The sequence below is a fragment of the Heteronotia binoei genome, chromosome 16 (genome assembly GCF_032191835.1).
Source record: "Heteronotia binoei isolate CCM8104 ecotype False Entrance Well chromosome 16, APGP_CSIRO_Hbin_v1, whole genome shotgun sequence".
NCBI classification, from domain to species: domain Eukaryota; kingdom Metazoa; phylum Chordata; class Lepidosauria; order Squamata; family Gekkonidae; genus Heteronotia; species Heteronotia binoei.
In genome coordinates this window covers 49,218,052-49,245,719 of record NC_083238.1, presented here as the reverse complement: position 1 = coordinate 49,245,719, position 27,668 = coordinate 49,218,052, and the positions used below count along the sequence as shown (strand labels likewise).

At 47.3% G+C, this 27,668-nt stretch overlaps 2 protein-coding genes across 2 annotated transcripts in view; one reads left to right on the top strand and one right to left on the bottom strand.

Moving 5' to 3' along the window:
• Nucleotides 1-11,368: 11,368 nt before the first annotated feature.
• Nucleotides 11,369-20,192, top strand: NIF3L1 (NGG1 interacting factor 3 like 1). The gene is made up of 6 exons (XM_060257137.1): nt 11,369-11,842; nt 14,169-14,325; nt 15,176-15,302; nt 16,908-17,046; nt 18,333-18,416; nt 19,464-20,192. The coding sequence occupies exons 1-6, from the start codon at nt 11,407-11,409 to the stop codon at nt 19,646-19,648; spliced, it is 1,128 nt and encodes a 375-aa protein (XP_060113120.1). The 5' UTR covers nt 11,369-11,406; the 3' UTR covers nt 19,649-20,192.
• A 2,736-nt stretch (nt 20,193-22,928) lies between these two features.
• ORC2 (origin recognition complex subunit 2) overlaps nt 22,929-27,668 on the bottom strand; it is a 67,647-nt gene continuing 62,907 nt past the window's right edge. Inside the window, exons 15-17 of the mRNA XM_060256999.1 lie at nt 26,952-27,013; nt 24,692-24,810; nt 22,929-23,541 (exon numbers count right to left, since the gene is read on the bottom strand). Coding sequence (XP_060112982.1) covers nt 23,458-23,541; nt 24,692-24,810; nt 26,952-27,013 — 265 coding nt within the window. The 3' untranslated portion in view covers nt 22,929-23,457. The remainder of the gene's footprint in view (nt 23,542-24,691; nt 24,811-26,951; nt 27,014-27,668) is intronic.

Sequence of the window (27,668 nt, the reverse complement as noted above, 5' to 3'; positions counted from 1 at the left end):
GCTTGGAAGGTAACGAGGCAGGCCGCGGAGGGCCTAAGGTTGCCAATCCCCAGGTGGGGGCAGGGGATCCCCAGGTTTGGAGGCCTCCCCCCCCACTTCAGGGTCATCAGAAAGCGGGAGGGGGGGAGGGAAATGTCTGCTGGGCGCTCCATTGTTCCCTATGGAGACCCATTCCCGTAGGGTATAGTGGAGAATTGATCCATGGGTATCTGGGGCTGTTTTTTTTTTAGATAGAAGCACCAGATTTTTAACATAGCATCCAACGCCTCTCCCCAAAGTACCCCCTAAGTTTCAAAAAGGTTGGACCAGGGGGTCCAATTCTATGATCCCCCAAAAGAAGGTGCCCCTATCCTTCATTATTTCCAAGGGAGGGGAGGCATTTAAAAAAGGAGCACAATCCCTTTCAGTGTGATGGCCAGAACTCCCTTCGGGGTTCAGTCACGCTGGTCACACCCTTGCTCCTGGCTCCACCCCCAGTGCCTCCTGGCTCCACCCCCAAAGTCCCCAGATATTTCTTGAATTGGACTTGGCAACCCCAGGAGGGCCGGAGACACCTGAAAGGCTCAAGGGCTGGGGGAGGGGGGGGGTTGCCAAATCCAAGCTGGGAAACTCTGAGAGATTTGGGGAGAAAAAGGGCCTCCTAGGGTGGCCAGCCTCCAGGTGGGACTTGGGGATCCCCTGGAATTCCAGCTTATCTCCAGACTACAGAGATTGCCTCCCCTGGAGGAAATGGATGCTTTGGAGGGTGGACTCTAGGGCATTGCACCCCACAGAAGTCCCTGACCTCCCCAGACTCCATCCTCAAATCTCCAGGAGTTACCCAATATGGATCTAGCAATCCTAAGTACAATGCCACAGAGTCCACCCTGCAAAGCATCCATTTTCTACAGGGGAACTAATCTCTGAAATACGGGATCTCTGAAATATGGGATCCCCAGGTCCCACCTGGAGGCTGGCATCCTTACTTGGTGGGGTTGGGCGTTTTTATTGGAAAACACACAGGTGTATAGTAGCGGTGCTTGCTATTGATACACATTACAATTGGAGTCCTGTGCAGTCTTGATTTTTTTAAAAAATGTTAAAGCACCAACTGAGAGCCAGTTTGGTGTAGTGGTGAATTGAGCAGACTCTTATCTGGGAGAGCCAGGTTTGATTCCCCACTCCTCCACTTGCAGCTGCTGAAATGGCCTTGGGTCAGCCATAGATCTTGTAGGAGTTGTCCTGGAAAGGGCAGCTGCTGTGAGAGCCCTCTCAGCCCCACCCACCTCACAAGGTGTCTGTTGTGGGGGAGAAGAAGAAGATGATGATATTGGATTTATATCCCGCCCTCCACTCCGAAGAGTCTCAGAACGGCTCACAATCTCCTTTACCTTCCTCCCCCACAACAGACACCCTGTAAGGTAGGTGGGGCTACAGAGGGCTCTCATAGCAGCTGCCCTTTCAAGGACAACCTCTGCCAGAGCTATGGCTGACCCAAGGCCATTCCAGCAGCTGCAAGTGGAGGAGTGGGGAATCAAACCCGGTTCTCCCAGATAAGAGTCCACACACTTAAGCACTACACCAAGCTGGCTCTGTGATCACCATGATCACCAAGATATAAGAGATTGTAAGCGGCTCTGATTCAGAGAGAAGAAAGAGCGGGGTATAAATCTGCAGTCTTCTAAAGACCTTGGGTTGCTCTATGCCATTACAAGTAAGGAAAGGAATGTGGAAATAGCTCATCAGCAAACCAGTCTGGAATGCGTGTGACTTTTGAATCCAGCCAGTACCATACTGTTTGTAATATACAGCCAAGTTGACTATTTGATCCTTGGTATGCTTATTTGTAAGGCCCGTAGACCAGGGGTGGCCAACGGTAGCTCTCCAGATGTTTTTGCCTACAACTCCCATCAGCCCCAGCCATTGGCCATGCTGGCTGGGGCTGATGAAAGTTGTAGACAAAAAATATCTGGAGAGCTACTGTTGGCCACCCCTGCTGTAGACAGTTGCATCCTGTATTGCATTTGACGTGTGGGTGATGGTTTTTTTTTTTAAAAATTTAATATAATGCCAGGTATTCATCCTTGGGTTCTGAATACCCAGCTTTTTGGGTTATTTTATTCTCTGAGATCAAGTTCAGGTCTCTTTGTTGGTATCAAAAGAGCACCAAAAAAACTCTAAAAACATCCACTGTGGTGACTATTGCATATGCCACCATTTACGTTTGTGTTGAGAGAGGATGTGGGTTTAAGGTAAACGGGAGGGAATGGATTTGCTACAGAAGGGACATTTTTCAACCAAAGACTATAGGTGTTCGCATGTTATTAAAGATGGAAATGTTTGACCGTTGCTATATAGGGCCTTCTCGGTGGCAGCGCCAGAATTGCGGAATACTCTCCCAGAGGCCATAAGGGCCCTGCGGGATCTTTCTACTTTCCGCAGGGCCTGTAAGACCGAACTGTTTCGACAGGCCTTTGAGACCTAACCTAATTTGGGAGAGAGCTGCCACTTTACACTGTTACAGAGTACCATGATCACCATTTACATTGATATCTACGTTAAATTATATTGTAGTGATACAGCACCAAAAATGCAATGGAATGTTTTAAATGTTTAAGTGTTTTAAATAATTTTAAATTGTAGTTTTTTATTGGTTAAATTGTAAAAATGTATGTTGTTAGCCGCCCTGAGTCCACTTGCGGAGAGGGCGGGATAGAAATTTAAAGTAATAAATAAATAATATTATTAGGGTTTGTAGAATCTTTCGGGCTCAAGTGCCGTGTTCTACTGGAGAAAGTTTTCCTTCCAGACGTTTCGTTCTCAGCTGCGGAGAACATCCTCAGTGGTGTTGCAGCCGGAGCAGGCGCTCTGACCTTCTTGGCTGCTGTGTGTTGACCTTCTTGGCTGCTGTGCATCACTCAATGCACAGCAGCCAAGGTCAGAGCGCGGCAACTCTGAGGCACCTAAACCTCCTTGCAGAATTGACGATTAAGATTGTATTTCTATGCATACTTACTAAGACGTACTTCTGAGAAGACTTGTGTAGAAATAATAATCATCATTTGGCGTTGTGTGTAGAATAGCCAGGAGATCTTAAGATTGTCTGACAGGCGGTAGTTCTAGCTCTTTTAGTGTTATGCACCACTAGGTGGCAAACGTGTTTTTATCGCAAGAGATGTTTCAGAGGTTTTGCTATCACCTGCCACTCTGCTAAAGAGTCCCGTGGCACAGAGTGGTAAAACTGCAGTACTGTAGTCCGAATTCTCTGCTCACGACCTGAGTTCGATCCCAGCGGAAGCCTGCTCAAGGTTGACTCAGCCTTCCATCCTTCCAAGGTTGGTAAAATGAGTCCCCAGCTTGCTGGGGGGAAAGTGTACATGACTGGGGAAGGCAATGGCAAACCACCTCGTAAAAAGTCTGCCATGAAAACATTGTGATGCGATGTCACCCCAGAGTTGGAAACAACTGGTGCTTGCACAGGGGACTACCTTTTTTTTTTTGCCTCTCTGTCACGACGCTGGTTGCCTTTCCAAATATTAGCCAAGGCTGACCCAACTTAGTATCCAGCTGAGTCAAAGTGCATCCATATAGAAGCTACTGTACTCCCTTAAAAATGTGAATAAATATATGTCGTTCTTAGAGGGAATCTGTCACCTGAGAGATATACATACAGGAAGTGGCTCCATGCATACATGATGTTCCGTGCATACACAGTGTTGGCCCTCCAGAGGAACTGGTTGGCCACTGTGTGAGACAGGATGCTGGACTAGATGGACCACTAGTCTGATCCAGCCGGGCTCTTCTGATGTTCTTAAGAAGGCCTTGGCCTCTATGCCCTGTTGTTAGCCCTCCAGAGGAACTGGTTGGCAACCGTGTGAGACAGAATGCTGGACTAGATGGACTATTGGTCTGATCCAGCTGAGATCTTCATATGTTTTTAGGAAGGCCTTGGCCTCTCTGTCCTGTTGTTAGCCATCCAGAGGAACTGATTGGCAACTGTGTGAGACAGAATGCTGGACTAGATGGACTATTGGTCTGATCCAGCAGGACTCTTCTGGTGTTCTTATGAAGGCTTCGGCCTCTGTGCCCTGTTGTAGGCCATCCAGAGGAACTGATTGGCAACTGTGTGAGACAGGATGCTGGATTAGATTAACCACTGGTCTGATCCAGCAGGGCTCTTCTGGTGTTCTTATGAAGGCCTCGGCCTCTGTGCCCTGTTGTAGGCCATCCAGAGGAACCGGTTGGCCATTGTTTGAGATAGGATGCTGGAATAGATCAACCACTGGTCTGATCCAGCAGGGTTCTTCTTATGCCCAGTCTCCTAACCATGGTTAGGATAAACAGGTTGCTTACCTGTAACTGATGATCTTCGAGTGGTCATCTGTGCAGTCACACACATGGGTCTTGCCGCAGGCAATGAATCCATTCCTCGGAGTTCCAATAGCTCGCCTATAGCGCTTTTGGCGCGCTCCCCTCCCGCCCTGGGGAGCAGGCAGCGACCGCGCATGCCTGGAGCGGGGGGGGAGCGCCCATTCCACTCAGTTTCTTCCAGCCGCCGCTGACATAACACAGTACAGAGTTAAATAACAATCACAGGAAGCCAGCAGCGGGGAAGGCTGGGTGGGCGTGTGTGACTGCACAGATGACCACTCGAAGATCATCAGTTACAGGTAAGCAACCTGTTTATCTTCTTCGTGGTCTCTGTGCAGTCCCACACATGGGTGACTAGCCAGCTGAGTAACCTGGAGGAGGGTGCTGGTAAAAGAAGATAGTTAGTCACATAAGAAAACAGATCATGTTCCAAGACATAGAGGCAGAAGCGAAAACACTCACCATACTTCAGTGGAAGATGGATCGGAGAACTGCTTGGCCGAAAGAGGCGTCTCGTCTCGCACGAACGTCCAAAGCGTAATGGGAGACGAACGTGGAAGGAGAGGACCACGATGCAGCTGCACAGATGTCCTCTAAGGAGACGCCCTGTAGAAAAGCCGAAGACGTGGAGACCGCTCTAGTAGAGTGGGCCTTGAGGCCTTCGGGAAGAGGCTGTTTAGCCAGTTCGTAACACAACCTGATGGCACTAACTACCCATTTGGATAGTCTTTGGGTAGAAATTTTGTGTCCTTTACGTGGTTTACCGTAGGCCACAAACAGGTTAGGGTCCTTACGGAAAGGTTGTGTGCGATGCAGATAGAAGGCTAGCGCCCTTCTGACATCCAGAGAATGCAGGGATCGCTGTCCCTGGTCCGACGGGTTAGGGAAAAACGTTGGTAACGCAGTGGAGGTAGACAGATGAAACTTGGAGACAACTTTGGGGAGGAACGTAGGATCCGGTCTTAAGACAACCTTGTCCCTATGAAAGATGGTGTAGGGAGGGTCATGTCTGAAGGCACATAAGTCACTTGCCCGCTTACCCGAGGTGAGGGCTATTAGCAATGCTGTCTTCCAAGAAAGAAGATTGAGCTGTATTGTCGCCATGGGTTCAAAGGGCGCCTTCATTAGACAGGAAAGAACAAGGGATAAACTCCACGTTGGGACGAATGGTTTAACCGGTGGATGTAGGTGCAGCATTCCTTTGAGGAAGGATTTAGATAAGGGGTGAGAGAACACTGTCCTGCCGTCGATAGTGTCATGGAATGCCGAGATGGCAGACAGGTGTACTTTAAGTGAAGAGTAGCACAAGCCTGATTTCTGCAGGGATAGGAGATAATCTAGAATCAGGTTTAGAGGTGTTACCTCAGGAGTCAAATGATAGGGTGCAACGAAGGAACAAAAGCGCTTCCATTTGCGTTGGTACGAGAGTCTAGTGGAAGGCTTCCTTGCGTTGAGAAGAATATTGGTCACTTCTGTGGAGAGGCAGGTGAGTGTATCCTCCAAGCAGTGAGGGCCAGAACCCGAGGGTTGTGATGAAGTACCTGGCCGTTCGCCTGCGATAGAAGGTCTCCCACGATCGGGAGGCGGCGGTAAGTGTGTTGTGACATTTGCAGAAGTTTGGTGAACCATGGTTGCCGTGGCCACCACGGTGCGATAAGGATGCAGTCCATGCCATCCCGTGCGACCTTCGTCAACACGCGTGTCAGTAGGGGGGTTGGCGGAAAAATGTAGTGGAGGGGACCTCTCCAGAGATGTAGGAAGGCATCGTCGCCCTTCCTGCAGTAGAAGCGGTGACATTTGGCATTGTCCCTGGAGGCAAAGACGTCCACCCTGGGGGTCCCGAAGCACCTGAAAATCCGACGAAGGTAGGTCAGATTGATGGACCATTCGTGGTCGTCTATACGTATCCTGCTTAGGGAGTCGGCCAATACATTCTGTACACCTGGGAGGTGGATGGCGGTCATGTGGATGCTGTGTTTGATACACCATTCCCAGAGCAGTGTGGCTATGCGACATAGTCGAGGGGATCTGGTGCCTCCCTGCTTGTTTACATAAAATACTGTCGCCATGTTGTCCGTGGAAATCTGGATGTGGCGACCCGCAATGAGAGGAAGGAAGGATTGAAGAGCTCTGTGTACTGCAATCAGTTCTAAGCAGTTTATGTGCAGGGTCCTCTCCTGAGGGGTCCAGAGACCTCTGACAGTCTTGCCTTCTAAGTGGGCTCCCCATCCCCACATGGAGGCGTCTGTTGTCACGATAGCTGTTGGAGTAGTTGGTAAGAACGGCATGCCCTCGAGGAGGTTGTCGAGGCTGGTCCACCAAGTGAGAGAAGGAAGGACTCTCCTGGGGACGGTGAGCAGGGTGCTCTGAGGTTGCACATGAGGCCGGTAGGCACGTACGAACCAGAGCTGAAGTGGTCTCATTCGTAGCCTGGCGAAGAGGAGGACTGCTGTAGTAGCGGCCATCAGACCTAAAAGACGCTGAATAGTTAGGGCCGGTTGGATGGGATGTAGCTGGACCATCCTGGCAAGGGTGATGATTGTCATAGCACGGTCCTCTGGAAGGAAGGCACGGTGTAAAGAGGTGCGAAGATAGGCCCCTATGAAGCAGAGATGTTGAGTGGGGGTGAAGTGCGATTTGGTGACATTCACCCGCAGGCCTAGAGACTCCAGGAGGAGAAGGGCTTCGTGAAGATTGGCCTCGAGCTGATTTGGAGTAGGTGCAATGAGGAGCCAATCGTCTATGTACGGGAAGACTGTGATGTTTCGCAGTCGAAGAGCCGCTGCCACCACCGCCATGCACTTGGTAAATACCCTGGGTGCAGTGGAGAGGCCGAATGGTAGGGAGATGTATTGATAATGATGTTGGCCGATCGCAAACCGGAGGTATCTGCGATGCTGAGGTCGGATAGTCACGTGGAAGTAAGCGTCCTGAAGATCTAGGGAAGCCATCCATGAATCCTTTGGAATCAAGGGCAAGATGGACTGCAACGAGATCATTCTGAATTTTCTGTACTGGATAAATTTGTTCAGCTTCCGAAGATCTAGAATAGGGCGCTTGCCTCCATCCCTCTTGGGGACCAGGAAGTACCTTGAGTAGAGTCCCATTCCCCGATGTTGGAGGGGAACCGGTTCTATGGCTTTTTTCTGGAGCAAGTCCAGAATCTCGTGATGGAGGTGATGGGATGGAGGGGTAGCCACGAAGTAGTGGTGGCGAGGCAGCGAAGCGAACTCTATTGCGTACCCCAGACGTACGATGGTGAGTACCCAGGAGTCGGTCGTGATTGAAGTCCAAGTCCTGTAGAATGGGGAAAGACGCGTGGGGTAGGGTGACTGAATGGGGAAGTCAAAGAGACTGCTTGGTAGGGGGGGATGATTTTTTGGACTGCTGAGGGCGTTGCCTTTGCTGAAAAGAAGGCTTCTGTTGCGCAGGTCTTCTTTTCCAGTATTCAGACTGTTTAGGAGAACGCTGGCGTCTTTGGAAAGATGGTTTCCAAGGTTGTTTGCGGCCAAACGGTTGCGAAGCAGGTTGAGAGACTCCTAGGCGCTTGGCCCGTTTACGCCCGTCGTCAACAGAGGACAAGACCTCATCAGTAGAGGCATGAAAAAGGCCGAGGCCATCAAAGGGAAGATCCTCTATCTTCTGCTTGATGTCGGGTTGAAGATTAGTGGATCTCAGCCAAGCATGACGACGCAGGGCAACTGAAGAGGCGAAGACACGGGATGAACAGGAGACCGCATGTCGAATCGAATTAATTTGTTGTTTGGAGACCCTGGAGAGTTCGGAAACCAGGGCTGATGCTGTTCTCTGAGAGGAGTCGGGAAGCGATGGTATCAGTGGTGTGAATTGGTTCGCCAGATTAAAAGTATAAGCAGCAAAATAAGCCAGGTAATTGTTAAGCTTCGAGTTGGTGGAGGCAAGTGTGAAGATTTTCCTTGCCAAGGTGTCTAATTTCCTTCCCTCACGATCCGGCGGCGCGGGATGCCTGGAGGGTTTGGCCTTCATGGCAGAATGAACGATGATAGAGTTCGGAGCTGGATGTGAGGCGAGGAACTTAGCGTCGGGGGCATGGACTCGATAGAGGGAGTCCAGCCTCTTAGAAGTGGGAGGTACCGATGCAGGTTTGTCCCAAGTCTCCTGAAGACCCTCCAGGTGCACCGGTAGCATAGGAAGCAAGGACCCGGGAGGGAAGTCTGATTGCACCAGGTCATGTACCATGTCCGACACTTTGGGGGAGTCCGCCTGGAGAGGTATCTTCAGTGCCTCCGCCATAGAAGTAATAAGGTTGAGATACGCTTTGGATGCATCAGACGGAGAGAGCCTGAGCTGTTGCGCAGAGTCCGAGGGGAGAGATGGAGAGTGGTCCTCCGAATCCGAAGAGGCTGGGGAGTCCCCACCCGAGGAAGAGGCTCCCGTGGAGGGGGAGGGTGGATGAACAGTCGGTTCCGAGATGGGGGCTGCAGGCTCCGAGGTCTTGGGAGGAGACCGAACTCGAGAATCCGGGGCCACGGATACAGTGGCAGAAGCAGTACGCGGTTTAGCCACGTCTCGGTACCGAGGGTGCTCACGGCGTTGATGCGAGGGGCCAGCCTCTTGTTCAGATGATAGGAGGCGGTTGAGGAGTCTGGGTGAGTACTCGAAATGGCTTCGAGGGTCACGAAGTCGAGAAGGGCGGTCGAAGTGGAGCTGAGGTGAATCCTCATGTCGGGTTGTGCGAGCGTAACGAGACCGAGGCGAACCGCCATAACGGATCCGTGGAGTAGCGGGATCACGGTGGAAGTAGGAGTCTGACTCCTGATATCTACGATGGATGTCCCACTCGGAGTGGGAGCCGGAGCGGTGACGGGACCTGCCCTGTCGAGGTGAGGGCGATCTGGATAGAGAGTATTCATATCGCCTCCTGGAGTAGTAATCTTGCTGTTCATAGTAGACCGAGGAACCGGAGTCGTGGCGGCTACGCGGAGAGCGTGATCGAATTCGAATCCGATGGGAGGAGACTTGCGTTGCCGATTCACGGTACAGCGGAGAGAGTGCAACATCATGGAAGGAGTCAGGTCGCAAAGATGGGCGTAGGTAAGTCTGTGTCGGGTCGGTGGTACGGTCGGGTTCAAGGATCTCAGAAGGTACCACGCTGTGTACTGAAGGCGATCGGGATCGAATCGGAATCACCTCCACGGCCGTGGAGGTGTGAGGTGTAAGCCGAGGCATGTCCGTGATGACGTCAACCGGGGTCGACAACTCGGACGGCAGGAGTGGTTGAGCTGAACTCGATTGAGCAGTCGAGGACATGGTGTTACGGGGCTTTATGGGCGCCGCGTCCGCTGACTCGGAATGACGCGCCGGTTCGGAATGGTGAGGTTTCTTAGGCGCCGAATCCGAGTGTCGAGCCTTCTTAGGCGCCGACTCCGATTCGGAATGACGCAGCTTTTTCGAAGACTTGTGGCCGGCTTCGGCGTGCTTCGAAGGTCGTTTCCCGGACTTGTGCGTCTTTTGAGACTGAGGCGCAGCCGGGGCAGCCGAATCTCCCGCTCGAGGTGGGGGAGGCGGCGAGTCGGAAGTGGGCATAGCCCGCAGGGACCGTTCTAAGAGGAAAGCCTGTAGTCGTGCAGCGCGGTTTTTGCGTGCCTGCTTGCCGAAGTTCGCACAATGCGGGCAAGCGTCGACTCGATGGCCTTCCCCGAGGCAAAAAAGGCAGTGACTGTGGCCGTCTGTGGTGGGAATTTTAGCCCCACAGTGCCTACACTTTTTGAAAGTAACCTTCCCTTCCATACGACCCGGACGGTGGGGGGAAGGGAGGGAAGGGAGGGAAGGGACGGGTAGGAAAAAGAGAAGAAAAGCGCAGAAACGGTTTTTTTTTTTTTTTTTTTTTTTTTTTTTTTTAGGACGAAACGGGGGAAGAGAGAACGATACCAGTCAAAGTAGAGATGAGATGAGCTGAGGAGAGACGAGCTAAGGAAGAGCGCAGCGAGGAAGGTGTTGTCCGGGCGGCGGAAAGGAAGAAACTGAGTGGAATGGGCGCTCCCCCCCCGCTCCAGGCATGCGCGGTCGCTGCCTGCTCCCCAGGGCGGGAGGGGAGCGCGCCAAAAGCGCTATAGGCGAGCTATTGGAACTCCGAGGAATGGATTCATTGCCTGCGGCAAGACCCATGTGTGGGACTGCACAGAGACCACGAAGAAGATCAGGAGTTGTGGAGTGTGCCATAGCCTTCTGTGCTCTCCTTCCTCGTTCCATGGTTTATTTCAGCCACGATGTACATCTGCATTGGTGGACAGCCTGAGAAACTGTAATTGAAGTGAGGGCTTAAGGTTTACTTGTAAGCCCTGGTTACATAGGAATCTTATTAGTAATAACCATGGTTTGCATCAGTCCAAGTGTAATGCTGTACCATGGTTAAAGCAAACTATGCAAAAGTGGGGTATTTGCGTATTAGACGGGAATGTGAGCCCATATATGGATATGAATCTACATTTACACAGGCAAAGAATATGGAGTGGCTGAAAAATAATCCACAGTGTCAAATAATAATTCAATCTCAGTCCTGCATTAAGCAGAAGTCATTCTGGATCCTGAAGATGGTCATCATTTTCATAGAATCATAGTATAATAGAGTTGGAAGGGACTTCCAGGGTCATCTAGTCCAACCCCTGCACAGGGGTGTCCAAACTTGCTTAACATAAGAGCCACATAGAATAAATGTCAGACGTTTGAGAGTCTCAAGGAAGGAAGGACAATAGATGGGGAAGCAGGGAGAGGAGAGAGAGGTGGAAAGAAAGCAACTTTTAACTTTAAATGCATTCTCCAATGCACTTGGAGAAGTGGTTTAAAGAGAGAAATGTCTTCTCCAAGCTGGCTGATGGGGCAGTGGGGGCTTCAAGAGCCACACAATGTGTGTCAAAGAGCCACACATGGCTCCTGAGTTTGTAGCTCACAGTTGTATCTCACAGTTTGGCCACCCCTGTCCCTGCACAATATTTTGTAATAGTATTTTTGCACTCTGGTTTCCTCTTCAATATTCCCAATTGTGTTTGGCACCTTCTTGGTTCTTTAGAAATCTGCATGCCGCTGTCCTGCCTGAAACGGATTCCCCGAAAGCTCTTGCGCGTACGGTCCTTGACTGATTTGAGGTCACGAGCCGTCATGGATCTCAAAGTTCTGGTTTCTTCGCTGAACGACTTCGCTTCGCTCTCGCTGGCTGAAAGCTGGGACAACGTGGGTCTCCTGGTGGAGCCCAGCCCTCCCCACGTTGTGAACACTCTCTTTCTAACCAATGACCTGACAGAAGAAGTGATGGAAGAAGCGCTGCAGAAGAGAGCGGATCTCATCCTTTCCTATCATCCCCCCATTTTCAAGCCGCTCAAGCGCATCACGTGGCAGACGTGGAAAGAGCGCCTGGTGATCCGAGCTCTAGAAAACCGAGTCAGTATTTACTCTCCTCATACGGCCTACGATGCAGCACCTCACGGCGTCAATACCTGGCTTGCCAAAGGACTCGGTGAGGCATCCCGAATCGCATTACAGATTGATTTTCAGGAATGTTGTGTTGATCCAAGGGAGAGCGTTGTGTTGATCCGAGACCGGTTTCAGTTGTTCTGAATCGACCAACAACCTTTTTGTTGTTGCTGATTCAGGCTTCTTGCATGTTTTAAAAAAATGTATTTTTGCTGGGGGGGGGTTGCCAAGCTGTTCTGCAAATCTTTTCGACCAAAAAGTGAGTGAAAAGTGATTCAAATAAAGTAAGCAGATAATTGAGAAGACTCGCTTGAACAGGGGTGTCAAAATCATTTGTTATGAGGGCCAAACCTGACATAAATGAGACTTTGTCAGCCAGTTCATGTTGGGCCAGGCCATGTGTGCATAAATGTGCTGATATATAAACTTTATAAAAGACACAAACACAATTAAAGATTTGTTTGAAAAAAACCTTAAAACATTCTTAAAACATTAGCACTCATTGGTCTTAAAGGTGCTTTCTTTGTATTTCTCCCATGGGATCCAGGGAACTGGGCAAAAGAAGCTCTGGCTCTTTCCTTCCTTCCCCAGGGGACTGGTGGGGGAGGAGCCTCAGCCAATGGAGGAAATGTAGCTTTGCTCTGTAGCTCCTGTGCCATTGAGCAAGCTTTGCAAAGCACGTTGTGATGCAGAAGGAAGCAAGAGAGAGGGAGAAGGAAGCAGCTGACAGCCAGTTGCTTGGCAGCCTGATAAGAGCCCTCCAGGGGCCTGATTTAGCCCCCATGCCACTTGTTTGACACCTCAGAGCAAGAATTTGTCTCCATTACATGCTAACTGGGAATTTCCGCCTCCTCCCCCCCCCCCCAAAAAAAAAATCTTGGAATATTATTGTTTCCGCTGGATACCCATGTTGGTCTACAGTAGTAAGATCCGAGTCCAGTAGTACCTTAAAGACCAACAAAACTTCTGGGGTACAGGCGTTTGGGAATCAAAGCGCCTTTCATCTGACTCTGAAAACCTCATACCCTGAAAATGTTCTTGCTCTTTAAGGTGATACTGGATTCAAATCTTGCTTTTAGAATATTGTTCACATTGCCTGTCTGTGCTTGTAAAGCACCACTCCACACCAGAGGTGGCCAAATTTGCTTAACATGAGAGCTACACAGAAAAAGTGTCAGATGTTTGAAAGCCACAAGACATGAACATCAGCTGTTTGAGCTGGAAGGAAGATGGGGAGAAAGGAAAGAAGATGGGGAGGAAGGTGGGGAGAAAGGAAGGAAGATGGGGAGGAAAGAAGGAAGATGGGGAGAAAGGAAGGAAGGTGGGGAGGAAGGAAGGAAGATGAGGAGGAAGGAAGGAAGATGAGGAGGAAGATGGGGAAGAAGGAAGGAAGGAAAGAAAAGGGGGAGGAAGGAAGGAAGATGGGGAGGAAGGAAGGAAGGAAGATGAGGAGGAAGATGGGGAAGAAGGAAGGAAGATGGGGAGGAAGGAAGGAAGATAGGGAGGAAGGAAGGAATATGGGGAGAAAGGAAGGAAGATGGGGAGGAAGGAAGGAAGATGGGGAGGAAGGAAGGGAGATAGGGAGAAAGGAAGGAATATGGGGAGAAAGGAAGGAAGATGGGGAGGAAGGAAGGAAGATGGGGAGGAAGGAAGGGAGATGGGGAGAAAGGAAGGAAGATGGGGAAGAAGGAAGGAAGATGGGGAGGAAGGAAGGGAGATAGGGAGAAAGGAAGGAAGATGGGGAGGAAGGAAGGAAGATGGGGAGGAAGGAAGGGAGATGGGGAGAAAGGAAGGAAGATGGGGAGGAAGATGGCCTCCCCCTCCCTCCCTCCCCCTCTTTGTTCTCTTCTCCAGATGTTTTATATTGCCCTCTCACTTGAGAACGCTATCTTAAACTGTAAATTGTTTTTTGACTGTTTTATTAATTTTATCGCTAATTTTTAACTTACGTTTTTGAAAGTTTTATTGTATAGTTATGAATTGTCACCAGCTTTGAGCTGGTTCCAGGAGAGCGAGTTGGAATAAAATTGAATGAATAAATAAATAAATAGTTAAGATCATAAGAGAAGCCATGTTGGATCAGGCCAATGGCCCATCCAGTCTAACATTCTGTATTACACAGTGGCCAAAAAACCCCAAGTGCCATCAGGAGGTCCACCAGTGCGGCCAGGACACTAGAAGCCCTCCCACTGTGCCCCCCCCCCAAGCACCAAGAATACAGAGCATCACTTGCCCCAGACAGAGAGTTCCATCTATACTTTGTGGCTAATAGCCACTGATGGACCTCTGCTCCAGATGTTTATCCAGATACTTTACCATATGTGCATCAGTAAATATTGATTTTATTTCCCTGTCTCTCTTTTTCTTAGGTGCCTGTACCACTGTCCCTTTGCACTCATCTGCTGCTTCAAATCACCCCACTAAAGGGTGTTACCGGATTGAATTTAGCTCTTGCTCCGCTGAAGCAGTTTTGTCCAGGCTGCGTGAGACGCCGGGCATTTCCCTCGTCACAACTGTCCCTGTCAGGTACTGATGCCAGCTCTGCGGAGGCTTTCCTTTAATGCCACTATTCACAGGTCAGGGGGGCATAGATGTCTGTTCACATGATCTGGGTATATGTGAGTAGCCAACATTTTACCAGGCAGTCCTTGTGGAGTGTTAGAAAGTTATTAAAAAGGTAAAGGTAGTCCCCTGTGCAAGCACCAGTCATTTCCGACTCCGGGGTGATATCGCATCATGACATTTCCACGGCAGACTTTTTACGGCATGGTTTGTCATTGCCTTCCCCAGTCATCTACACTTCCCCGCCCCCACCAGCAAGCTGGGTCCTCATTTTACCAACCTCGGAAGGATGGAAGGCTGAGTCAACCTTGAGCTGGCTACCTGAACCCAGCTTCCGCCGGGATTGAACTCAGGTTGTGAGCAGAGTTTAGGACTGCAGTACTGCCGCTTTACCACTCTGCGCCATGGGGCTCTTTGGAAAGTTATTATGGGCAGGCAAAAAAAATAAAGTACCGGGGCGTTATTGACCCACAGGGTGATGTCACATCAGGACATTTTCATGGCAGACTTTTTGTTAGTCTGCCATTGCCTTCCCCAGGTGGTTTGCCATTACCTTCCCCAGTCATCTACACTTTCCCCCCAGCAAGCTGCGGACTCATTTTACCGACCTCGGAAGGATGGAAGGCTGAGTCAACCTTGAGACGGCTACCTGAACCCAGCTTCCGCTAGGATCAAACACTTATTTTCCCCTTGTGTTTTGTTCCGACTGCGGTACTGCAGCTTTACCACTCTGTGCCATGGGGCTCATTCTTAGGCTATTAGCTGCCTTTAATGTCTGTCTTTTAAAAACGTAACTTTTGACAATTTCCCCAAGGGTCGACGGGGAGGAGCAGACCCGAGTCAGCTTGAATTGTTCCCAGCATGCCTTGCTGCAAGTCATGACCTTGTTATCCCAGGACAGCTGTCTCTACGAAAAGACTGAAATCATATCATTACAAAAGGTAAAAACCGCCTACTTGTTGGGGCACCTTTTTCCACTTGTGTTTTGTTCCAACTCCTTTCTCCAGCAAAAGCTCCAAAAATGAAAAGCTGCACGACAGAATGTCGCAACAGAGGAGGATCTGTGTTATAGGAAAGAGCAGGAATAAGTAGGGATTACTCCTTCCTAGCTGGATGATTCATAAAGAATGTAATGTATGGTGTAGTGCAGGGGTGGCCAAACTACGGCTTGGGAGCCACATGTGGTTCTTTCACACATATTGTGTGGCTCTTGAAGCCCCCACTGCCCCATCAGCCAGCTTGGAGAAGACATTTCTTTCTTTAAATCACTTCTCCAAGTGCATTGGAGAATGGATTTAAAGTTCAAGTTGCTTTCTTTCCACCTCTCTTTCCCTGCTTCCCCATCTATTTCCCTTCCTTCCTTGTGGCTCTCAAACGTCTGACATTTATTCGATGTGGCTCTTACATTAAGCAGGTTTGGCCACCCCTGATGTAGTGTGTTGTTGGCAGTGCCATCCCATCCATTCGGCTCCCTTAGTCAATTGCTCTGGGCCCCAGAGGTGGAGGGGTGGCAGAAGCCCTGGATGACTAATGGGCTGGCCCACTGCTCCTGTGGGGCTTGGCCAGCCCTCCTGCAGTGTGGGGACTGGCCACAACTAGGTGCCATGTTCTCTGACTGGGCCAGGTCGGGAGTCACCTTTCCCAGACTGCAGGTACATGGGCAGCACGCACCCTTCTATGGGCCCAGCAAGGCATGTAAGGTGAGGAGGCAAGCCGCAATAGAGAAAGGATTTCCCCCATGGCCCTTGCTTGGGTTCTTAAGGGGTTATTATTCTATATGGCATTGGGTGCAGTATAGCCAGGAAACCGAAACCCTAAGATTGTCTGGCAGCTGGAAGTTCTAGCTCTTTTAGTGTTATGCACTGCTAGATGGCGAGGACTTTTTTTTAAGGCAAGAGACATAATAGGAAAGAAGGAGATCTTCCACTTCCTCCTGGGGAAAGCATTTGGGGAATGAGAAGCATAAAACAAAGGGTGGAGTGTGCGGAATGTCAGGGTTTATAGCCTATGGCACCAAAAAGCCTGATTTCTGGATTAATCTGGAAGCTCCTGGAACTGATCCCAGATGTTGCTGCTCAGAAACCGTATCTAGAGATGTGTTTGAGTCATATATTATGTCCATTGGGCTGGGTCCCTGGCTAAATTTTCCATCTGCAGAATGGAACTTCCTTGCCTCTCCCATTCTATTCATCTCCACACCATGGAATAGAACGACACAGGGGAGAGGGGTCTGCAGTGCAAATTGGTGGAAGTTGCCAGTGTAATCTGGATCCAACCCTTTGCTTGATTGAGGACAGTTTTCCTTTTGTGAAGGAGCTCTGAATAGGCTTAGGGTCTCAAAACTGAGAGGGAAACCAGATCTTGTGGCTCATAGCACAACAGCAGATAGATTTTAAAGCATAACATCTCAGCGACTTAATATGTCATGTTACATGTGCGTTTCTTTATGGAAACTGATTCTCTCCTCCTCCCCCTCCCATCATTGCCGTTGCTTGTGGGTCTGGATGTATTGCCAGCGTAACCCTTTAATTTCTGCTTCTTCACAGCCTCCGCTTGGAGATACCGGAATGGGGCGGCTATGCACCTTAAAAGAGCCGGTGGCTGTATCCGCCTTGATTGAAAGAGTGAAGAGCCATTTAAGACTGCCTCATGTCCGCCTGGCCCTCGGAGTGGGGAAAACGCTGGGTATTGCAACTGCAGTATTGCATTTTTCTCAGAGGACTCAGATATTGGCCATATATATTCAAGGACACAATTCCTGAAGTTCTGAAGAAGAATGTCTGCTTGTGGGACCATTACTCCATTATAACTAAGTAGGAGTCAAGTGCACCTTTAAGACCAACAAAGTTTTATTCAGAATGTAAGCTTTTGTGTGCTCTAAGCACACTTCATCAGACGAGAAATCAGGTACAGTGAGCAGGGCTATATATAGCTGGTAGGCAGTGGTTTAGAATGCAAAATGGTACCAATTTAAAATCCAATGACAGAACAGTAAAATTAACAAATTGAGCAAACCTTTGATCTGGGTAGCATGAGCATGCGAAAGCAATAAAACAGCAATATGTCAAAATGTGAGAATGTCTGTCAATCACTCTATTATATAAGCCCTCTTTTTGACTCAGCCTTATATCAGAGTGATTGACAGACATTCTCACATTTTGGCATGTTACTGTTTTATTGGTTTCTCACACTCATGCTACCCAGATCAAAGGTTTGCTCAATTTGTTAATTTTACTATTCTGCCATTGGATCTTAAATTTGTACCACTGCCTGCCTACCAGCTATATATAGCCCTGCTCACTGTACCTGATTCATCTGATGAAGCGTGCTTGGAGCACATGAAAGCTTACGTTCAGAATAAAACTTTTTGGGTCTTAACGGTGCTACTGGACTGTTCTTCTGCTTCAGACCAACATGGCTGCCCACTTGGATCTATCTTCATTATAACTGTTTTTTTTTTAAATTGCTTTAGATGGGTAGAGAATCCAGTACTAAGTATACTTTCAAAAGTGGCATGAACGTGTGCTTGACTTGAACTCCCAGCCCTTCCGTCATTTGCCAGGCTCAACCTCAAAACCCTCCCTGAAACTGGTTTGAATCAACTGTCCACAGCTTTCCAAGGTCTTGGGCAGGGGCCTTTTACAGCTCTATTCCCCTTTGATTCCACGTGTTGCACTCAGATCCTCATGCAAGGATCTGTGCTGTACCCCTGAACAGGAGTGGAATTCTGGCAGGAGCACCTTTGCATATTAGGCCACACTGCCCTGATGTAGCCAATCCTCCAAGAGCTTAAAAGGCTCTTTTTTGTAAGCTCCTGGAGGATTGGCTACATTAGGGCGGTATGGCCTAATATGCAAAGGAGCTCCTGCTAGAATTCCACCCCTGCCCCTGAACAAGGATCCTACTGTACAAAAATGCTCTCTCGTTAAGAGTAATTAAACCATTTAACAGTGCAATTTCCTGTCTTGTAGAATCCGAGGTGCAGGCGATTGCTCTCTGTGCTGGTTCCGGAATGAGCGTCTTGCAGGGAACAGAAGCAGATCTCTATCTCACAGGTAACGTAACAGGCTTTATTATTTCACAGCGTCCTGCTAGAATAATCAAAGGAAAGCATTTGGAACAGGACAATGATTGTTTCTTGTACATTGCCTTCCCCAAATGCATCTCAGTGCTGTGATCTGATTTTAAAAAATTTAGAGAATGTGCATTCCTGCCTCCTCTTGTACGTGCAACAATAAACAACCCATAAAGGTTATAGTGACCAGAAATTACTAAGGTGTAATGTACTGCAGTTCTCAACATTCACAAGTAAACCATAGTGCATAAACACAAGTACATATTAAAATACAAGAAACGATCTCAATACAATATAGAGCTCCAATACGGCCGTGAGCCATTCTGGAGCTGTTGCTGGTTAAAAACATATAGAGACTTTGTGCCCATTGTGAATGTATTTCATGAGACGTTTATTACAATATTTGGAGGAAGAACTTCCAGTTGGAATTGTCTTCAATTATTGAAGTTGTCTTCATTGAAGAGGAGATTGTAGAGTATACCTTTGCTGGAAGAAACTTCGAAGCAGGATATCAAGTCGACCTCCTGTACGTTGGAACTCTGCACTGCGTTGAGATTGTTCCATACTGGAACTCTGCATTGTATTGACATTGTTCCTTGTATTTCAGTATGTATTTGTTTATGCACTATGGTTTACCTGTGAATGTTGAGAATTGCAGTACATTACACGTTAGGAATTTCTGGTCACTATAACCTTTATGGGTGGTTTATTGTTGCACAGCCTCGAGCGACTTCTCTCTTTTTTCTTATCCTCTTGTACGTGGCCTGAAAATGGAAGTTGGTCATTTGTAACACGCAACCAGCTGCATCATCCATATCAGGCAAAATTGTTTATGGCAGCTTGCTTCTTTCTTGCAAATCAGGAATATATCCTGTGGTGCTGTACTGAGCGCAGTGGGGACAACACAGACCAGTGCTGGTGCACAATCCCAGTGTGACTTACGGTCGATTATTCTATGCCCTTAACAGATGACAAGTCATGTGGTTTTACCCTCTTTACAAGGGCCTCATCTTGATTGCATTGACAGGAGAGATGTCCCACCATGATGTCCTGGACGCCGTCGCAAAAGGCGTCACTGTGATTTTGTGCGAACACAGCAACAGCGAACGGGGTTTTCTTCTGGAGCTGCAGCAACTGCTGGCCACTCACCTGGAGAACAAGGTCCGCATCATTGTTTCAGAAAGGGACAGAGATCCACTCCGAGTGGCATAGACGTTCACACCACGAAGGTCAAGACTTCAGCGTGTTCCTCGTGGGCTTAATGCACAAAACAGCCACGATGGGGAACGAAGTACAGGCCAGAAGAGGAAGAATGTAAGGAGCTAATTCAAGTCCTCATGTCTGTCCCAGTCTTTTTAATCAGAGGCACACTGGGAGTTGGACTGTATTTCCCAGGGTCTGCACAGGCCTGATTTAGATCAAAGCTGGGGTTTAAAGCTTCCATGTGCTAACTTCCTGTAGATGGCATGATTCTAGGGAATAGCTGGGGAAACTTACATGTAGTCCATCCATATAGCCGTAGATGTTGCAATGGAACAAGACGGTGCTTAAATACTTTTCTCGCTATACCAGATATTCTGATCTGAATCCGACCTACATATCCTTGGGAATCAGGTTTCAAGCACAGAACTCCAGCACTCCTCTGTTAGAAAGGACCAGGGTGGATGTGTGGGGGACATGGGTTTGGCCCTAAGATGGTTTCTGAAGAGTTGGTATCAACAGAATCTGTTAGTGAATAAAATGGGGTGCTAATAAACCTGTTTGCAATGTGATATCCTGTCTCACATTTGAGAAAACATATTCCTCTGTTTCTAAATTTATTTTGTCCTGGCTGCAATTTTTGCCATTATGCATTGCATTCTATAACCCATTCCACTAATGGCAGAGCTTTTCTTCAGCAGAAGATGCTTCTTACGGTGGCAGAAAGCTCTCCTATTAGGAGAATAGATACACAGGATTCAACCAATGTTCCCTCTAAGCTGCAGTCTTGTGAGCAAAAATTCTACTTTGTGAGCTACTGGCATTAAAGTGGTGAGCTCCTGCATCAATAAGCATGCTCTGTGGTTATCCTTCCTGAGCTAATACAAAAATGTGTGAGCTGGAGGCCAAACATCTGTGAGCTAGCTCACACTAACTCAGCTTAGAGGGAACACTGGATTCAACCCCTATCTCCTGGCAGCAGCCATTCTATCATATTGGAACAACTCTGAGGTAGGTTGGTGGAAGAAACTTGGCTGGGACTGTGTACTAAACTTCAAGGTGGAGAGGGAGTTGAACCCAGTTTCTTCTAAAGAGGTCCAAATGCTATGTTTACTTGTTGTTCAGTCACACAGTCGAGTCCGACTCTTTGTGACCCCATGGACCAAGTCATGCCAGGCCCTCCTCCTGTCTTCCGCCATCCTCCGAAGTCTGCTCAAATTCGTGTTTGTTACATCAGTAACACTGTCCAGCCATCTCATCTTTTGCCGTCCCCTTCTTCTTTTGCCTTCTGTCTTTCCCAGCATCAGGGTCTTCTCCAGGGAGTGCTCCCTTCTCATTTGGTGGCCAAAGTATTTGAGCTTCAGCTTCAGCATCTGACCTTCCAGGGAACAGTCTGGGTTGATTTCCCTTAGGACTGACTGATTTGATCTTCTTGCAGTCCAAGGGACTCTCAAGATTCTTCTCCAGCACCGCATCTCAAAAGCATCTATTCTTCTGCGCTTGGCCTTCCTTGTGGTTCAGCTCTCACAGCTATGCTTACTACAGATCACTAAACTCTCACATATGTAAAACACACCCAGTACCAGGACAGTCAGTCCAAGTGGGACGAGCTGAAAAATAATTCATCTTTAGCAGGTCTTCAGATAAGAGGATATGAAGCAGTCACTGGAAGTTGATGTCTAGACAGCACTAGATTAATCAAAGCCGTCCTCTGCAAGTCCTGGAGAAATTCTTCATATGTTATTAAAAAAAAAAAAAGCAAGGAATATAAATGTAGTCAACTTCATCTAGAGCACAGCAATTACTGTAATTGATGAAAGTAATAAAGAAACCATGCTGCATTTCCATCAGGTGGCATGTACACCAGAGGAAAATAAAACTGGATATTACTACTACTTAGTAGTTCACTGAGCACCTAACAAGCTAGGCACCAAACAGAACACGTACAAATGGTTCAAATAGGCATACAGCCTAACAGCTTGCAAATTAGGAGCAGATATGAGGGACTGTCTCCTTCCATATGTTCCTGTGCACCAACTGTGGTCTAACTTAGCAAATTACACTACCTAGGGTGCAGCAGTTTCTTTAGACCACGTGTCAAAAGTGTAAAGCTGACAGAGCTCCTGGACCAGGGGTGTGGAACAGTGGCTCTCCAGATGTTTTTTTCCTACAACTCCCCATCAGCCCCAGCCAGCATGGCCAATAGCTGGGATTGATGGGAGTTGTAGGCAAAAAAACATCTGGAGAGCCGCTGTTCCCCACCCCTGTCCTAGACCATCTTTATTGCTTTTATTTGGAAGTCTGTGTGCTGTGAGCTTGTGTGCTTCCTCCCTATATTTTGTTTTGCCTCTTTTCCCACCCTTTTTGAATCCAACCACTCTTTTCCCTTACTATAATAAATTTTCCATTCAAGATTTTTTTTTTCTGGCTTCATTTTGGTATAGTATATTTCCCTACATGCTAGACTGCATGAAAGCGACATCAGTCTCCTTAACCCTTAGCCAAGTAAGTATCTTAAACTGAGGATAGGCACTTTTGAGATACATGTAATGGCGAAAAGACATGCATAGGGGTTTTTTTGTAACAGGAACTCCTTTGCATATTAGGCCACACACCCCTGATGTAGCCAATCCTCCTGGAGCTTACAGTAGGCCCTGTACTAAGAGCCCTGTAAGCACTTGGGGGATTGGCTATATCAGGGGCATATGGCCTAATATGCAAAGGAGTTCCTGCTACAAAATAAAGCCCTGCATGTGCATCCTGGAACCCTTTCTCTGAACATTCTTCAACAGATCCTGAACTATCACAAGTGACAGAATCAGCACGATCTAGTTTAGACTAGCCCAGTGGTGGCCAAACTTGCTTAACGGAAGAGCCATATAGAATAAATGTCAGATGTCTGAGAGCCGCAAGACAGGAAGGGAGGAAGGGAAAATAGATGAGGGAGGGAGGGAAAGGTGGAAAGAAAGCAACTTTAACATTGTATGCATTCTCCAAGCCACCAGTTGGCTTGGAAAAGTGATTTAAAGAGCGAAATGCCTTTTCCAAGTCAGCAGATGGGGCAGTGGAGGCTTCGACAGCCACACAATATGTGTGGAAGAGCCACATGTGGCTCGGGAGCCACAGTTTGGCCACCCCTGGACTAGCCGGTGAGTAAGCTTACGACACCCACCCTCCAATTTTTACATAAGCTTCCTTGCAGCCTTTTCCCAACACTCTGAATATATTTTCTAATACCAGAAAGCAGGGTCAGGTTATTGATAACACCATGACAGAACTGCACGCAAAGAGCTACTGCACAATTAAAAAATATATTTTAAAGTATTACATCTCTTTGGAGGAACAACTATTTTTAAAGTATTACATCTCTACTGATGTCACCAATAATGTTTTTTTTTTTTAATAAGGCTAAAAGTTTTACTATTCCAAGACATCCTTTCCTCTGGTGTCCGTGTTTTCCTCCCGTCCGTGTTCAGACTCCGTGCTGGGAATCTGGCTCTCCTAGAACTGCCGGCCACCAGACAGCCAAACCAAGCACGCTTGCAAGAAATAAGTTACTCCTATGAAGCCATTTTCCCCCAGCAGGCTTAGGAACAAAAAAGGCACATTGCTATTGACGACTGACTGTTTGTCTAGAGTTAAAAAGGCAGGAAAAGAGACATCATCTGGAATGGGAAACCTGAGCAGATCTAGAAGTTGGCTTTGCTTAAACAGTACTTCTCTCCATTATTATAGGGAGACTCCTGAGGTTTGAGAATGGCAACGCAGCAGGAAGTATTCCAGCATTCTTCAAGGGGAGCTCTAAAAGAACAGAAGGGTCATCAAACTTCACTATCTTTTTCTAAAAAGTCCACCAAGGTCCCAGCATCCACAGGAATTAATAAATATTCCACTCCATCAGCACCCTGAAAACGAAGACAGTATATATTAGAACATGGCAGAAGTACAAGATAGTTTCATTCAGCCTCACCAGTGTATTCCACTGTACCAAAATGAGGGCTTTTTTTGAAGGAGGAACTCCTTTGTGTATTAGGCCACACACCCCTGATGTAGCCAATCCTCCTGGAGCTTACAGGGCTCTTAGGCCTAATATGTAAAGGAGTTCCTCCTTCAAAAAGAGCCCTGACCAAAATGGACATGTTTCTTGAAACTGTAGCATGTCACTTCTTCATAAGGACCAGAGCCACTTCTAAATATGGGATTCTGAGTTAGCAAGTCATAGGCTTTGTATAGTATTAACACCCAAGAATGCATAAACTGTGGTTTGCTTAAGCAGCTCACCAGTAAAGATAAAGGTAGTCCCCTGTGCAAGCACCAGACATACAAGAACATAAGAAAAGCCATGTTGCATCAGGCCAATGGCCCATCCAGTTCAACACTCTATCACATATAGTGTCCAAAAAAACTCCCCAAGTGCCATCAGGAGGTTCACAAGTGGGGCTAGAAGCCCTTCCCCTTTGACACCCCACCCCCAAGCACCAAGAATACAGAGCATCACTGCCCCAGACAGTTCCAACAATATGCTGTGGTTATAGTCACTGATGGACCTCTGCTCCATGTTTATCCAATCCCCTCTACAAGCTGGCTAAGCTTGTAGTCTCCTTAGGCAGTGAATTCCACATGATAGTCACCCTTTGGGTGAAGAAGTCCTTCCTTTTATCCATTCTAACCCGACTGCTCAGCAATTTAATCGAATGCCCGTGAGTTCTTGTGAGAAAGTCATTACTGACTCTGGGGTGACGTTGCATCATGTTTTCACAGCAGACTTTTTTACAGGGTGGTTTGCCATTGTCTTCCCCAGTCAACCTTGAGCCGGCTACTTGAACCCAACTTCTGCTAGGATCGAACTCAGGTTGTGAGCAGAGAGCTCAGACTGAGGTACTGTAGCCTATTGCTCTACACCACATTAGCTACTAGTGCACGTGTGGTATTTCTGTCTCAATTTAGAGGGCAAACTGACCATGGTATCTCCCGGCATTCATTGTTCACCCATATTCTCTCAGCACAGTTTCTCCCAGCAGCATGAACACAAAACTCTACTAGGACCTCACTTACCCTTTTGGTCCGAATGAGCTTATGATCCCTGAATTCTGTAAGCTGGGCCCTGAGAGTCAGGTCACTGTTGACCAAGAAGGCTTCTCGACACTGTTGGTAGAAATCCTGGAAGGGAAGCCCTGTTAGGAAAGAAAAGTAACAAAAAAACCAAGCATGAGAGGTTTTTATAAACCTTTTCCATGCCCTTTCCCCAAAGTCTTCTGTATAAACCAAGGGTTCTCAACTTTTATGAACCTGCAGGTACCTTTGGAATTCGGACACAAGCATGGTGGGCACTGCTACAAAATGGCTGCCGCAGCCTACCTTCAATCACACCTTGTACTATGGTGGCAACTGCTGCCAAACCAACGCTTTAAGAAATCTGCACCGCCAATCAAACCTTCAATGGCCAATCAAAAGCCTTGCTGGGGAAAACCCCACGTAGTTAAGCGAACACACACACACACACTTTTGACAGAAACCCTACTGGGGCTCAAGACCGCCGACTAGCGCATCCTGAGATCTTGGGACATTAAGAATAACCCATTCTTTTCCATTCCGCAATGGGCCATCATGCAAAACCTTACCCTTTCTGAACAAAGGACAAGTCGGTTTGGGTCAGACCACCTATGTTAGGACCGCAGTCAGATGCTGGAGGGGTAAAGCGGTCATTTTAATAATTTTCTAACTGGTTAACAGAAGCCTATGACATCAGGTACAGGGACTGGCACAGGAATTCACTGCCACAGGAGATGCTCTGTATTCTTGGTGGTTGGCAGGGGGCACAGTGGGAGGGCATCTAGTGTCCTGGGTCCTGATGGCACCTGGGTTTTTTTGGCCACTGTGTGACAGAGTGTTGGACTGGATGGGCCATTGGCCTGATCCAACATGGCTTTTCTTATGGTCTTATGATGGGCTAAATCAGTTCATCGCTCTTAGAGATGAGCTTGGTTGGCCATAAACATCTGGACATTTGAGAATTTTCCAGGTCTGCAGTAGAATAGCATGAAACTAAGACCCACAGTAGTTTAAAGACTCCTCCTCCATCTTGTTACTCCAATTAACTTCACATGTGCTCTGGGGCAGAGGTCCCCATCCCCCGGTCCGTGGATCGGTACCAGTCTGTGGCCTGTTAGCAACTGGGCTATGGATTGTATAATTATTTCATTATATATTACAATGTAATAATAGAAACAAAGTGCACAATTGTATCATCCCGAAACCATTCCCCACCCCTCGGGGTCGATGGAAAAATTGTCTTCCACAAAACCAGTCCCTGGTGCCAAAAAGGTCGAGGACCGCTGCTCTGAGGAATAGACTATATCCTAGGTAAAGTGTAAGTAGCTCAGACCAACTTTATTGCTTTTATTTGGAGGTCTGTGTGCTGTGTTGAGAGTTTGTGTGTTTTTCTGCATTTTGTTTTGCCTCTTTTTCTACCACTATTTGAATCCATCTCTCTCATCTCCACCTACCTCAAAGAGTGTCTGCTGTGGGGGAAGAAGATAAAGGAGACTGTAAGCTGCTCTGAGAGAAGGGTGCAGTATAAATCTACGGTCATCTTCTTCAAACCATCTCTGAGCATCTCCTGCCTTGAAAACCCCATCAGGGTTGCCATAAGTCAGCTATGACTTGACACCCAAAAAACCCCATTTGCACTAGGATACCTTCTTAGAGGGTCAGTCTAAATATTCTAAGGAGGAACCTAAATAGTGGCAATTAGTTTCCAGGGTGCTTTCCATTAAACTCTTGGTCTATAGGAGTTTCTCAGTAAGGAAAGGCATATTCGTCCCTTCCTTCTGAAACAGTAAGGAAAAATATGATGTGTTGCTACTATAAACTACATGACTTACAGTGCTGAAAGACCATATTTTTCCATCATGAAAACATTTTTTTATAAAAACAACATTCGAGGAATACCCAATATGTGGTTACTGTAGAAGAGAGAAAATCTTTTCTAGAGTCTCCAATATAAAATGGGTACGTTCGGAGTTAGGTCTTACACAAAAATAAGTATCTGCAGCTTCAGAGACTCAGGGGCTCAGTCTTTGAAGTCACAGCTCAGCATGGGGATCTCTACAAAGAATGTCAGGTTTTTATATCTCTTCCTAGTAGTTTTACAGTAGTGCAGCTTACAACAGCAATACATCTTTTTTTGCTTATGAACAAAACTAGCCTCAAATCACTAATTCTGGTAGCGACAGCAATATTCTAAACTTGTTCTCTAGAAAACAAAACGCACGCATGCACATCCCAGAATTCATGACATTATGACACTGGTTACCTAAGTATGAGGAGTTATCTTTATTCTCCAGTTGATGCTGCACCAGAAGCCTGAAAATACCCCTAAGGGGAATTTAAAAAGACAAAACGAATTCAAATGAGACATAAAGAACTTTTCATATGAATTATACAGAACAGAACACACGCTTATATAATTATACAGAATTATACAGAATATAAGCTTAACGCCTTGAATAAAATTGTGTTGGTCTTAAAGGTGCCACTGGACTCTATTGTTCTGTTGCAAAGTAGGAGTCCAGTAGCACCGTTAAGACCAACTAAGTTTTATTCAGAATGTAAGCTTTCATATTTATGCATACTTCATCAGACAATGGAATGGCGTACAGTGAGTAGAGCTACTTATAGCTGGTAGGCAGTGATTAAGAATACAAAGTGGTACAAAGTTAGAATTCAATGGCAAAATAGTGAAATTAACAAACTGAAAGAAGATTATGGTAAACTATAATGATGTTTATTTGTATGTTACATGTTAAAAAGTAAATTAGGTGGACAAGAACACCTCTGAGAAAGACGTCCTCATTTTAACCCAGACTTGCTAGCAGTAGAGCAATTAACAGATATTTATTGCCTCATTCTTCCATTCTGACACGTTACTGTTTTATTGGTTTCCCACGCAAATGCTATCCAGACCAAAAGTTCTTTGTTAATTTCACTATTTTGCCATTGGATTCTAACTTTGTGCCACTTTGCATTCTTA

Bases quoted from the DNA above. Each gene is read 5' to 3' on its own strand.
- NIF3L1 (XM_060257137.1), top strand. From the start codon at position 11,407: ATGCCGCTGTCCTGCCTGAAACGGATTCCCCGAAAGCTCTTGCGCGTA. The intron at 11,843-14,168 runs GTGAGGCATCCC...TCTTTTTCTTAG, and splicing joins CTGGCTTGCCAAAGGACTCG to GTGCCTGTACCACTGTCCCT. The intron at 14,326-15,175 runs GTACTGATGCCA...AATTTCCCCAAG, and splicing joins GTCACAACTGTCCCTGTCAG to GGTCGACGGGGAGGAGCAGA.